This window comes from Halichoerus grypus, chromosome 11 (genome assembly GCF_964656455.1).
Source record: "Halichoerus grypus chromosome 11, mHalGry1.hap1.1, whole genome shotgun sequence".
Classification (NCBI taxonomy): Eukaryota; Metazoa; Chordata; class Mammalia; order Carnivora; family Phocidae; genus Halichoerus; species Halichoerus grypus.
Genome location: NC_135722.1, coordinates 2,322,443 through 2,334,921, shown reverse-complemented (window position 1 = coordinate 2,334,921; position 12,479 = coordinate 2,322,443). Strand labels below are relative to the sequence as shown.

The following is a 12,479-nucleotide window of genomic DNA, read 5'->3' as shown; positions in this document are numbered from 1 at the left end:
TCCAGATCCACAGTTTGATCTTGATCTTTTCCCGCCTGGATTTTTTATCAGGCGTGTTTTGTTTGGGGCCCTGGGTTCTTTAGCAGTATTTTAGATGAGCACGTGACGCCAAGGTCAGGACCCCCCTCCCAGAGTGGCCCGCTGCTGGGCAGAGACCTGGGGGCTCCCGGCCGCGTCCCTGTGCTCTTTCCATGAGATTTTCAAATGAAGAGCTTAGACCAGGGTCCAAGATCATCGTTTTGTTTTTAAGCGTCCTTAACAGATAATTTTTTTTATACCCTAAATGTGATTTCCTAAAGAATGGAGTCCCAGCCTCAACCATAGAAGGTATCTGTTACATCATCCCCGATGTTTGAGGTTTTTTTTAGACTCTGTAGGCTTGTCCAGATTGTATGAGAGTAATCTGTAATCTTGGCAGCCAAGAATTAGAGGCCACCGATTAGTAAATGTATTTGCCGGGAAAGATTCGTGGTCTGGTAGTGTCTGTCTCTCAGGCTGTTGCTGGCCTCCGCACAGAATGCATGGGGCTGCCGGATGTGCTTTAAGCGGTGTGAGCTGTGTTCGATTGCACTGAAGTGAACGGGCGCCTCTGTGGGGGGCGTGGCCTCTCCCTGCTACCTCTCCGGAAGGAGAGCCTGCCCCCTAGTGGAGGGGCCTGGGAGGCCGGGGCTGTGCGTGGAGCCCTTGGCCTGGCCTCCCCCGGCTGTGGGCTGCTGGTGCGTCCCGCGAGCAGGGAGCACTGCGGGGGGCTGGCCCGGGGCCGGCGGGGCTGCTCGGCCGCCTCTGGCCCACCCCACGGTGCCGCCTCTTCGTTTCAGGTGCTGAGCCTGCCTTAGGGGTGGCAGGGCACAGAAAGGGGAGCCGGCTGCTGCGTCACGTGGGCGGGGTTGGGGGGTTGCCCGAGGCTCCGAGGCTGCGGCGTAGCTTTGGAGCGTGGGCTCCCCTGACACGGATGAGGCTCGGTGACCCTGAGGCGCTCCTCCTTCCCGGTGCCTGGCCTGTGACTGACACTCCCGGGCCTGTCTCCGAACAAGAAAGGCAGCCCCACTGAGACTTTGTTTCTGGGAAGCTGAGTGACTTGTTACTCTTGTAAAAGTACGTTTGCAGTAACCATTTTTTCAGTAAGAAGGAAGGCACTAAATTGAGTCTTGTTTGCACTGTTGGTTGGAGGTGCCGGCTTGATGACGTTGGTTCCCTACAAGTCCTGTCTTCTCTCGTTGACAGAAGGAGCCCAGCCAGCCGTCCGAGTGCAAACAGCAGTGAGGAGCGAGCACCCGCAGCTGTGGCGTCGGGACTTGTGGCGGCCGCGCCACCGTATGGGCAGTGCTTGCTTCTACCTTGTTTTCGAGTGCATGATTTTGACTTTAACTTTTCCTTTATCCTTATTATTTTGCTTAACCTGTACAGTGGCAACTTAAATGCATTTCAGAAATAGGTTTGATTCCAGCACCCTCTACGGCCTTGGGTGCAGCTCAGTGGACTTTCCCAGGCCCTGCCTTCAGGAGGGCCCCAAAGACCCCGGGGGGAGGGGGCGGCGGAAGGTCAGTCCATGCCAAGGGCAGATGTCTGGGGATGTGGTTCCGGGGCATCTAGAACCAGTCACACCCCTCCGCGGTCGGACTGGATTCTTCCTTCACTTGAAGAAACCCACGCGCTTTGTGTCTCCCACCACCTGGTCTCCTGCGCTCTAACGGCCTCGGAAGGGCTGCGTAGAGTAGGGTCCTGTTCTCTTTAGAGCGTTCTTCTCTGGTTTTGTCTTCCTCAGGGTGGGGTAGGGGTTGTGGTGCACCCCAGCCCTGAGGCGTGAGTGTTTGTGGTTCATCTTTGTATTTATTTATTCTTTCCTGCTGGTGAGGGCTTGGGACGCATGCTGTCGCTTGTCCTCACACTTTCTGAAACCATGTGTGTGACCTGGTGACTTGCCAGGCGGGAGTGGTGGTGGCTCCCAAGGGAGTGAGGCCTGTGGAGAAGGAACCTCGCTCCGTCCTGCCCACGGCTGAGGGCAGGAGCTCGTTTTCACGACATACCACCCGGCTTTGGGGGCGGGGGGCGGGGTTGGGGGCCGAGTGCCGGGGTTTGCCAGGCTTCTGTGGTGAGGGGCCAGGGCTGGGAAGCACTACTCTCCTTCTAGTGTGGACACGTCGAGTCTTGCTTTCTCAGTACCCCCATTTCTTGGCCCCGTGCTCATCTTGTCTTAAAAGCCCTGGGTTCAGAGCGACCTGCTCTTGGCTGGCGTGTGGGGTTTCCGAGTGTGTGACCGCGGTCTGGCAGCCGGGGGTGCTGCGTCCACACTGTGTCCAGGCCCGTAGAGTGCTCAGCCTTACTTATAATACATTTGTAACTGAATACAGTGTTTTCAATTTGTACAGAATAGTTAGAATATTCTATTAAAGTTGTGAACCATGAACCCAGCTCTGTGCACAGTCTCTCTGTGGGAGGACCTGGTGGGAGGATCGGGGTGGGGGCGTTGGCACCTGCCCCCACCCGGCAGCTCTGGGCTGTGGTTGCGCGTCCTCTTGAACTGTATGTGCAGAGCCCTGCGGACGGGCAGACCCGGGCTTCAGGCCTCTGCTTTTCCGTGTCAGCCGGTTCTTAGGAGGCGGCTACATTTAGTTGGCCCGTTAGGCCTGCAGACCCACTTCACTGTCAGGGTGGGCTTGGGGCCCCCGGGTTGGGCCCTTTGCTACCTCAGGAAAGAGTCTGCTCTCCCCCAGGAGTGCACCATTTCTCAAGAGTTTGTGGGGCTGTACCTCCCAGATCCAGAAGGTTCCAGGAGGGAAAATTCCTGCATAAAGGCCACTTTTCTGGTGGAACCTCCATTCCTTGCTAAGAGGGGAGCGCCCCCCCCAGACACCTGTTGCACAAGCCCTGTGCACGGTACCGGGCGGGGGTGGGGGGCGGTACAGGCACCAGGAGAAGGCGAGCACACAGCTGCTCCTCCCGCGGCCCAGCCGCCGGTGCCCAGCTCGCCGGGTGCCTGTCTGGGGGGCCTGGTTCTCCCTGGGAGTGGCCACGAGAAGGAGCAAGAAGTGCTGCACAAGGTTTAGGAATAGCCCTGCTTCCAGCGTGCCCCAGCCAACTAGAACCAGAATGTTCTCAGTTCTTGAAGTACCTGTGGGTGAGCCCCCCGTGGGCCTGGCCCCCCACCCGAGAATCCTGTGGGTGCCAGGCCTGCCGTGTTCCTGCTGACACAGATTGAGAACCCCATCCCCGGAGGGCAGTCTGCAGAGATGACGGTGCGCGCTGGGAGCACCTCTCGAGGATGGGCCCCCGGACCTACAGGGCAGCTTCTTGTCGCTCTGGACCCAGACTGGTCAGGGCTCCCCAAGTTCTCCACGTGTCCTGTTTCCCTGGAGCGTCCGGAATGAAGCTGTTTATAAACCGTGCCGTACAAGTAACTACAGGATGAGCAGTGATTGCACAAAATGATGTGCTTGGGTACTTCGCAGGAGGTTTGCAGGGACGGTTTCAACTCTGGGAGGCCCCATCTTGCTGGCCCAGGGGTCACTCCGAACGTGATCTTTCCTCTCCCGCTGGCTCCTCACCCTCAGTGGGTGACGGCCCCATGTTCACTGTGAAGCAACAGCAGCGCTCAGCCTGGAGGCTGCTGGGCCTCGCTGAAGAAACGCGGGGCACGTGAGAAGAGCCCCCTCTGATGGGCACAGCGCCGGGTGATGGGAGCCAAGGAGACGGGCGGGGGGCAAACGCCGTTAGAGCCCTCTCTGGCCGGCAGCTGCTAGGGCTTCACCAGAAGTCGGTGCGCATCACCTGGGCCGGGAGTCCACACCGTGCGTGTGAGCGGAGCACGTGGCCAGTGTGTGCTGCGGCGGTTTGGGATGACAGGGTAGGGGGAGCCCGTGCCTTCCCTCGGAGACCGGCCGAGTCAGTGCCCACCTGCCCATGGCGGACGTGGGGCGGCCAGGGACGGGTGTCTGTGTGCCTGTGGGGCGTGCCCCTGAGAGAGCAGTGCTTGGGAGCGGGTCACGGCCAGCCCCGTGTGGGTACGCACTTGGGCGCTCGCATACACGGCGCTACCTTTGGAGTCTGAGCTAAATGGGAAGCTGGAGAGAGCAGCTGGGCACCTGGGGTCAGCGGGACGGAGAATTGGGCGCTCTGCCTGTTGGCGGTGACATGCGTGGTGGCGGCAGCCCAAGGCGTGTTTTCTCGTCCGACCAGCACAGACGGACGGCGGGAGGGGTGTCTGGCTTGTGGCCGTCTCTGGAGGCCCTGGGTTTTATTTCCTGCAGGATTCTAAGAAGAGTGTGAGCAGGCCACACACACACACCTCACACCCCACCCACCCCCACCCTCCCCCCCCGGGTGCGCTCCGTCACAGGGCTGGGTCCCTGTGGCCTCTGGGGCTCAGCCTGGTGCTTGGTGGTTGCATAGCAAGACTCCAGCTCAAAGCCCTGAGAAGCCGTGCCCACCGTCCCCTGCGGCACCGCCTCCTGGCCTGTCCGCGAAGCTGTCTTCTGACCTCAGCCCTGGGCAGTCGCAGGACAGGGAAGGCGGGCCCTCCACTGGCCGAGGGGCCCGGCACCCAGGCTCCGTCTGGGCCTCTGCTGGCACCTGAGGTTTGTTCAGGCCTTGCTGCGTTCACCGGAAGGGCACAGAGCTGCCAGGAGGCAGCGGGGAAGGGGGCACTTGCAGCAGCTCTGGCTGGTTGCTGGCTCTGCATGGGCCACGCCTCTGACCCACTGACCCCCTGAATTGCCTGGAGCCAGGCCTACCGGCCCCCCTCTCTTTTGGGTCCCCCTTTTGGGCTGGGCTGTCACGATGCTTCTTTCAGAGGGTTCCAGTGAGCGTCCAGGGCCACCTCCTATCCCCCATGGCCTCTGCGGCCCGCACCCTCCCTTCCTCCTTGGACTGACCGTCCTACACAAGACTCTGCTCGCTCAGATTTGGGCGGAATCAGGTGGCTGCCTCTGGTGCACCCGCCTGTGCACCCTGACTTCTGGGGGCGGCTTGGCCCTGTCCCGGCCGAGTGCGCGCTCACCGTGGAACGGTCCCAGCCTTGACGCGGTGAAGCCAGCCACGACCCGCAGAGGGGACTGCTGGGGGCAGCGGCTGCGGGGGGACCGGGGCAGCCCCGGGAGATCGGAGCTCTCGGAACTGCTGTACTGGGGAGTGTCTGGCTGTATGTGTGTAAACTGTCTCCATGAAGCTGTGTTTGCAGAAGTGCCCCCAAATTGGGGTCAGTCCACCTAAAATTCTGGTTTTCCGCCGGGTAAGTTGGGAATTGTAGCCACCCAGGGCCAGGTCCACAGCTGCGGCAGGCGGCTCAGCGTGTCCACGTTCCCCCTCGTCCGCAGCACCTGCCCCACCGTGGCGACCAGTCTGCTCTCGTGGGGCCAGGGCCAAGCAGAGCCCTGACCCACGGGCCAGTGGTCCCGCTTCCCGTAGGTCCCAGGCCGAGTCAGCCCGGTGCCTTGTGTTCCCAGAGGGCACCTGGGCCTGGGCGGGCTGCGCCAGGCGTTGCCCCAGCAGGGAGACCAGGCCAGGCTGGGGGGTGAAGCCCAGACCTCAGCCGGCCTGTCCTGGTGATAGTGCTGGCCTCTGGCCCGCCCTCTGCTCAAACGGGTCTTCCCCGGCTCCTTCGCCCCCGAGTGCCCGTGGGTGACAACACGAGGTGGGCTGTGGAGGAGGCCCGGGGCCGGCCGTGGGAGATGGGCCCTCTGGCCTTCAGCTGCACACCCTGAGAGGGGCTCCGCTGGAGAGCGCTGCCCCCGCGGGGGCCACCCTCGGCTCCCTGCCGGCCGGCCCAGCCTTCAGCCGCACCTGAACTTTGGTCGCTGCCTTCACGTTCTCACAAGCAGAAGGACTTCCCATCTTCCTCCCTCTAGAGGCACAGCCACGTCGGGGGGTGGGGGGGCCTGAGGGACCCCAGACCCAGTCAGTGGGCCTCCCACCCACCAGGAGATGCTGACAGGCAGGAGCCCCCAGTGGCGGGACCCCTCCTCAGCTGACCCTGGCTGAGCTTTCGGTTCTGTTGACTTTGGTGTGATCGTCCAGGCGCCTTGTCTGCCTGGGACCCTCCTCACAGCCTGGCAGGCTCTGATCCCGGCCGCCAGGAGGGTGAGGCCCAGACACCTCCATGAGGCCGAGTCACCTTGGTGCACCTGGGCGGAGCCCCTGTCTGCCCCCACGATGTCCCTGTGGTGCCATTCGCGGGGCCAGCCTGGCCCAGCTGACTCAGCTCAGTGAGGGTGGCGGCCGGATGTTACTTTCCCTGACAGCCCGGCAGGCCTGCCTCGCCCGGCCGGGCTTCTACAGGCCCTGGAGACATGGGGTGGACCCCCCCCGACATCCTCCATGGGCTCCTTCTTTCCCCCTGAGCCAGGGTTTTCCAGAAGCCTGGGAATATCAAGTCTGAAGCTCCCTGGGTCTCGGCTTCTGCTTCTGAACATGGGGAGAACCCTCCTTCCCAAAGCCTTCATCCAGGCAGGGCCGCCCACGCGGGTCCTCCCCATTGCCTGCCAGCGTGGAGACGGCCTGGGGTGGACTGTGCACTGTGGGGACAGGGAGGGCCCTGGGTCCCAAGCTGCCCCCATTTCTGGTGGGGGCTGGAAGATCCCAGCAGAGCTGTCGTCCCAGAGGGGAGAGCCGAGCAGAGGAGGGCCAGCCCTGGGAGGACAGGGAGGAGCCGAAACAGGTCCGGAAGGTGCGGGGCTGGGGTTCACCATCAGGCTTCTGGCCTCCAGACCTGGGAGGGGATAGATGTGTGTTGTTCCAAGCCATCCAGTGTGTGGTCCTTTGTCAGGGCAGCCCCAGGACACAGAGGTAGCTGCCGGCGTCCAGGCTAGATGCTCAGAGTGGGGGGTGGCAGAAGAGGGGGGGAACGGACGGGGCCTGGAGGAGGAAGCGGTAGAGGGGGTGCTGTCAGAGTGGGGGGGCACTGAAGGGCACTGTTTTGAGCGTGAAACACTTGGGGTGGTCTGTGGGGGCCGCTCATGAGTGTGGGGCCAGGTGATGGCGGGGGCCACTTCTAGAGAGCCCTGAGACTGCAGGGCCCACAGGCTGCCGGTGCAGTGGAAGCGGCGAGGGGTCCCCACCCAGAAGAGGGGCACCTCTGTCTCCCACGGTTCCTCGACCACTCAGCCTCCAAGTCCACCTGTGCTGGGCAGCATTTCTGTCTGATTTCCAGACTCTTGTCCTCGCCTGGGGAAGGCCCGGTGGTGTGGAGAACTATACATCCTTGCAAACCCAGCTCAAAAATCACCAGTGGTCTCCAGGAAGCCTTGACCTCACCAGCCAAAGCCAGCTCATGCCCGCACTCTGCTGGGCCGCCTCTGGCGACCAGACGGTGTGCCAGGCCGGGGGGGGGGGCCGGCAGCAGACCGCCGGGGGGGCTGGCGGCCGTGTTAAGAGCCCGGGGAGGTGGTAACAAAGGAACAAGCTGGGGTTCTGAAGACCAGAAGTGCAAACCCAGGTACCCTCGGCCCCTGCCTCCGTGGGCGCGGGGCCCCTCCTCCCTCTCTTGGAAGGACACTGGCCGCATTCGGGGCCCACCCGGGGATAACCCGGGATGACCTCTCAAGGTCCTTGATGGCATCTTTTGTCACATTAGGTAATACTTTTACCACACGAAGTCACATTCACAGGTTACACGGAGACAGCACCCCAGGTTTTGGCCACGGGATTGGAGGAAAGCTGCATAAATGCAGGGCGCCCAGCACGTTCGGGTGGGAGTGCGAGCTGGCTGGCGGGCGGGCTGGTCAGCGGTCACGTTCCACACAGCAACTCCACGTCTCGCAGTCTGTCCCGGTGACCTCGTGCACGCGAGCGCGGAGTCCGGAAACGTTCGAGCAGCATCGCCTATCGCTTCTGAGAATCACAAATCAGCCTGAGCACCACGAGGGTGGGCAGATCGGGGGGGACTGCCCGGGACGCAGGTGGGACAGAATAGTACATGCACCGTGTCTCACTTCTCGGAAACACACCAGCTCCTACTGGACACGTGCACGTTCACGTGTAAATACATTTCTTAAATTGTGGCAAAAGACACGTCAGTGTACCGTCTTCACCGTCTCTAAGCCCACAGCTCAGGGGCACTGCGCACATTCACACTGTTGTGCAGCCGTGCCGACCACCTGTCCCCAGAACTTTCCATCTTCCCAAACTGAGACTCCCAGTGAGAGACACCGACCCCCATCCCTCCCCTGGCCCCGGCACCCACCATCCACTCTCTGTCCCCCTGAGTCACCGACCCCCATCCCTCCCCCGCTGCCCAGCACCCACTGTCCACTCTCTGTCTCCCTGAGTCACCGACCCCCATCCTTCCCCCAGCGCTCACCGTCCACTCTCTGTCTCCCTGAGTCACCGACCCCCATCCCTCCCCCGGTGCCCACTGTCCACTCTCTGTCCCCCTGAGTCACCGACCCCCATCCTCCCCCGGCGTCCACCGTCCACTCTGTTCCCTGTGAATCTGGAGACTCTAAGGACCTCATGTGGGCGGAATCCTGCAGTATTTGTCCCTCTGTGTCTGGCCTGTCTCACTCAGCATCACGTCCCCCAGGTCCATCCACACTGTGGCAGGTGTCAGCGTGTCCCTCTGTGTTCAGGCTGAGTGACGGTCTGGTGTGTGGATGGATCACGTCTTGTGTATCCATTCATTTGTCACCGGACGCAGGTTGCTTCCCATTTGGGGACCAGTCTGTCTGCCTGGGGGCAGGAGCAGGTGTTCCCTCAGACAGGCTCCGCATGAATCCCAATTGGGACCCTTGGATAAGTAATAGTAAACAGTCCACCTTGGGGGGGGCGGGGTGGGCAGGAGCCAGATGTCCCATCTGTCCTGTGATGATGCAGCCCAGGGGGCCGCAGGACTGACCACCATCCAGAGGGTGGAGGCCATAGCTTGTCCACCTCTGGCCGCCCTCCCTCCTTCCCTGTATTTCGGGCATTCCCTCTTTCATTCAAGCTTCCAGAGAGGTCCTGTGTCCCCATGAACCAGGCCCTGGGCAGTCTCTTCCTCCCCTCTCCCAACCTGGCCCTGGCCCCCCACCCTGGGCCCCTCCCTGATTTTCTGGTTTTACTGACCAGCAAGCAGAACCTCCAGTAACTTCTGTTGCTCTGAGCAGAGTCACATCTCTTGGACGGTGAGGTTGATGCTTTTTAGGCCCACGTTTCCCAAAAGCTTTCCTGAGCACCTGGGCAGGGCCCTGGGGGCCGCAAAGACGGAGACACTCACTGCATTCCAGGAGCTGCTAGTGACCTCTGATCAAGGTACTGAGGGATGAATAGGAGCTTGCCCGGGGCCCAGGAGGAGAGAGGTGTTCGGGTAGCGTCCGTGCTTCTCACTGGGTCCTCAGTGTCTTGTGAGGCAGGCCCTACCTGTCCGACTCCAGCCGAGGGCTCAGAGAACCAGAGAGGGGGACAGACACAGCTCTGCGGGGCCCAAGCCAGGCGGACAGTGAAAGCCTGGACAACACCAGCCTCCTGCCCTTCGGCCTCTCACTTTTCCCAGGCTCCCACTGGGAGGAGAGAGATCAAGGGCAGGCCTGAGTCACAGGCGGCGGCCAATGGGCTGTGTCAGACTCAGGTCAGGTGGCATCAGGCCGCCTCCCAGGTGCACGGACCTCTCCCGCCCTCCTGAGTTTAACACCTGAGCCACCTCCGGGACCCTGAGGCCCAGCAGTTACGCAGTTGATGGGAGCAGACCTCACGGCATGCGCTGACAATCCGAGGGGACTTCCTGGAGGAGGCCAGGGGAGAGGGTCTCCCAGGCAGGGGAAGCAGGGAGCCCCACCCCGGGGCTGTTCCTGAGCACCACCTCCCACAGGAAGAAGGTGGTATCGAGCCCGGGGCACCCGGCCCGCCCTGACGCACGGCTTCCTCACAGGCCGCCGTTCCCAGGCTGGTTGGGCAAGAGCCTCCGGGGCCCGGCCTCCCACTGCTGCACGGATGACGTCACAAGGGGCGCTTCGGAGAGGTGCCCTCGTTCTGTCTGGGCCATCCGACGTCCTCACCCAGCTGGACGGGACAGCAAGTGTCCCTGGCCGGATGTTTGGGGCCCAGTCTGCCTGGTGGCAGGAGGGGGGGTTCCCCCAGGCAGGCTGTGCGTGGATCCCGGATGCGACCCTAGGATAAATATTAGTAAACTTGGCCCCGACCTACCGTGCCTGACGCCACCCATGTGAGGCAAAGCCCGGCACGGCCCCTCCCTGTTCCTTTGGGTGGGGCTCCTTCCTGCCCCCAGGCCTTGGGGCGCAGTAGAGTGGCTTCTAATCCCACCGGCTGGCAGTGGGACCTCAGCTGAGTCCCTAACTTCTCTGAGACCCCCACTCCGTTCCCTGTAAATCCAAGAAAGCGACCCCAGCAGCCCCCACCTTGCTGGGGGACCAACAGGGGCAAAGAGGGCGAACGAGGCCCAGCACCTGCAGGTGCGGGGCCCCTGTCTCTCCAGCCAGCGGCTGGCCGTCCAGCACCCACCTGGCCAAGAACCCTGGTGGGCCGCAGCTCCCCACGGGGTGCAGGCCGAATCCACACCGTGGTCCCCACTGCCCGGCGGGAAGCTGTCTGCCTGGTGGGTCCTCTGGGCTCCTGGCTATCAAATGGCTCAGGGAGGGGGCTCCCCCAAAAGGTCCTCCCTTGGGGTTGCAAGGTCAGCGTCTGCTTCCTCATCATCCCTCCCAACTCCCTGCCCCAGGGGGTCCCCCAGATGGGCCTGCTCGGGGGCGGGTGCAGGGCCCTCTCCTTGGTCCAGGCTCATGCCACTGAGCAGGGAGCAGGAGTGGGCCGGCAGGTTCCCCAGGGCCTCTGCTGGATGGGGGTCTCAGGCTGCAGGGCGGGGAAGCTGCTTGGGTGGGCCCAGCTCCTGACCCCCAACACTCCAGGATCCCCACTCAGGCTGCCCTGCTCCGGGGTCTCCCTCCCAGGGAGGGGGCCAGGGCTCTCCACCCCTTATGACCTGTCCTCCCAGTTCCCTCTGACACCCACCTGTCAGAGCACCCCCCAGGTCACTGACCCTCCAACGCTGCCCAGAGAGGCCTGGCCAGTGGGAGGCAAGGAGAGGCGGCCTCACATCACCTCACTGGGCCTCTGCTGGTTTTGGAGCCCCCCCACATCCCCTTCCTCCCACTCAGTCTGTTCCTGTAGCACCTCAAGCCTGTCTCTGCTTCCCCCCCATCCCTTCCAGCAGGTCCCCTCTTCCCTAAGGCCTCACTTCTCCATCTGTGAAATGGGGCTGAGAAGAGCACCCCTCAGGGATGGGCCTCGCTGGGCAGCTCCGTGGGCACCACTCCCTCCCCTTGGCGGCCTTCGAGCTGTCCTCTTGGCCCCATGGCCCTCAGCGCCCCCTTCCTGAGGGCAGGCAGGGCTCCTCTCCTCGGGGTCCTAGCCCAAGCCCCTTGTCCGAGCTGGTGACCCTGAAGGGCCGGGGCTCTGGACTACCCTGAGAGGTTAGGGACTTCCCGAGGCGGCGCAGCAGGGGCGGCTGGGGCAGGGTCAGTTCAGCTCCAGGGCCGGCTTCACGGACCTGCCCCGACTCGGTGCTGCGCTTGGTCCTGCGCTCTGCTCTCACCAGCGGGAAAACTTTTTGAACCAGGGACCTGCCTTTCCCTTTGCACCTGCCCTGCAAGCGTGTCCCTGCCCGCCAGGGGACTCAGGCCCTTCCTGTTCTGTTTGCAGTCCTTTCCCAGGGTCACAGCTAGGTGGGGGTGTTGGAAAGTGGGTGTCCTGGAGAGGCCCTGGCCGCCAGAGACCCCTTCTGCGACTCCACCCCCACCCCCACCCCTGGGAACCAGGGAGGAGCCAGCCATCACTCCTGCTCCTATAAACCCTTTAAAGGAAGAGAGTAAGTAAAAAGCCTGTCCGCCCGGCTGGAAGGCATGACTCAGCTGCCCCCTCCGCCCTCTCCAGGCTGACCCTCCAGCCCCAGCAAGGAGCTTTCCGCACCCACAGGGCCTTCCCCACTGGGCTGTGCAGGCGCTGGGGGTCGCCCCCTGCCAGCCGTCAAGAGGGCGCAGGAAGGACAGGCCCTCAGGAAGGGAGGGAGCTCCCTCACATTTACTGAGCGCCGAGGGGTGCTGTTCTAGCACTTTCCATATGTTCTGTAATCTAACAAAAGTGTTACTGTCCCCATTTCACAGAATAGAAAGCAGGCTCGCAGCACCTGCTCTCGGTGTCGGCCTGGGCGCGGAGGGGGTGGGGGGAGGACGGAAGGTCCTGCCACGGGCGGCCCGCGGGGGTGAAGGTGGGAGAGCAGGCCGACTGGGCAGGGCCATCGGAGGGTCTCCACGGGAAGGGTCCTCAAGGCGTGGGATCGGCCGCGAGCCCTGGAGCGCCAGGACTAGCTGCTGGGGCGCCTGGACGGTGGGGGTCCCGGCCCCGCCGACTCCCCGCCCGGGGCCGACCCCGTCCCCCTGCGCTTCCCGGAGCTTCCCGGCCGTGAGTCACCGCGGGCAGGGCCGGCCGCAGCGCATTCCTCCGCGGGGCCGGCGTCCGGGGCGGGGTGGGGACCGCGAGTCACCCCACGGGAGGTC

At 63.1% G+C, this 12,479-nt stretch overlaps 1 protein-coding gene and 1 long non-coding RNA gene across 4 annotated transcripts in view; one reads left to right on the top strand and one right to left on the bottom strand.

Annotated features, from left to right (window-relative positions):
* Nucleotides 1-2,407, top strand: part of NAP1L4 (nucleosome assembly protein 1 like 4) — a 44,142-nt gene extending 41,735 nt beyond the window's left edge. For all 3 annotated transcript variants that reach the window (XM_036067786.2, XM_036067788.2, XM_036067787.2), the window contains one exon: nt 1,225-2,407. In XM_036067786.2, the coding sequence (XP_035923679.1) occupies nt 1,225-1,263 (39 nt within the window). In that variant the 3' untranslated portion in view covers nt 1,264-2,407. The remainder of the gene's footprint in view (nt 1-1,224) is intronic.
* Nucleotides 2,408-7,634: 5,227 nt separating this feature from the next.
* On the bottom strand, nt 7,635-9,402 carry LOC144379396 (uncharacterized). The gene is made up of 3 exons (XR_013442248.1): nt 9,037-9,402; nt 8,443-8,661; nt 7,635-7,824 (listed from the first exon to the last, which is right to left on the bottom strand). It is a non-coding gene; the product is annotated as an uncharacterized LOC144379396 (long non-coding RNA).
* Between the last annotated feature and the right edge of the window lie 3,077 nt (nt 9,403-12,479).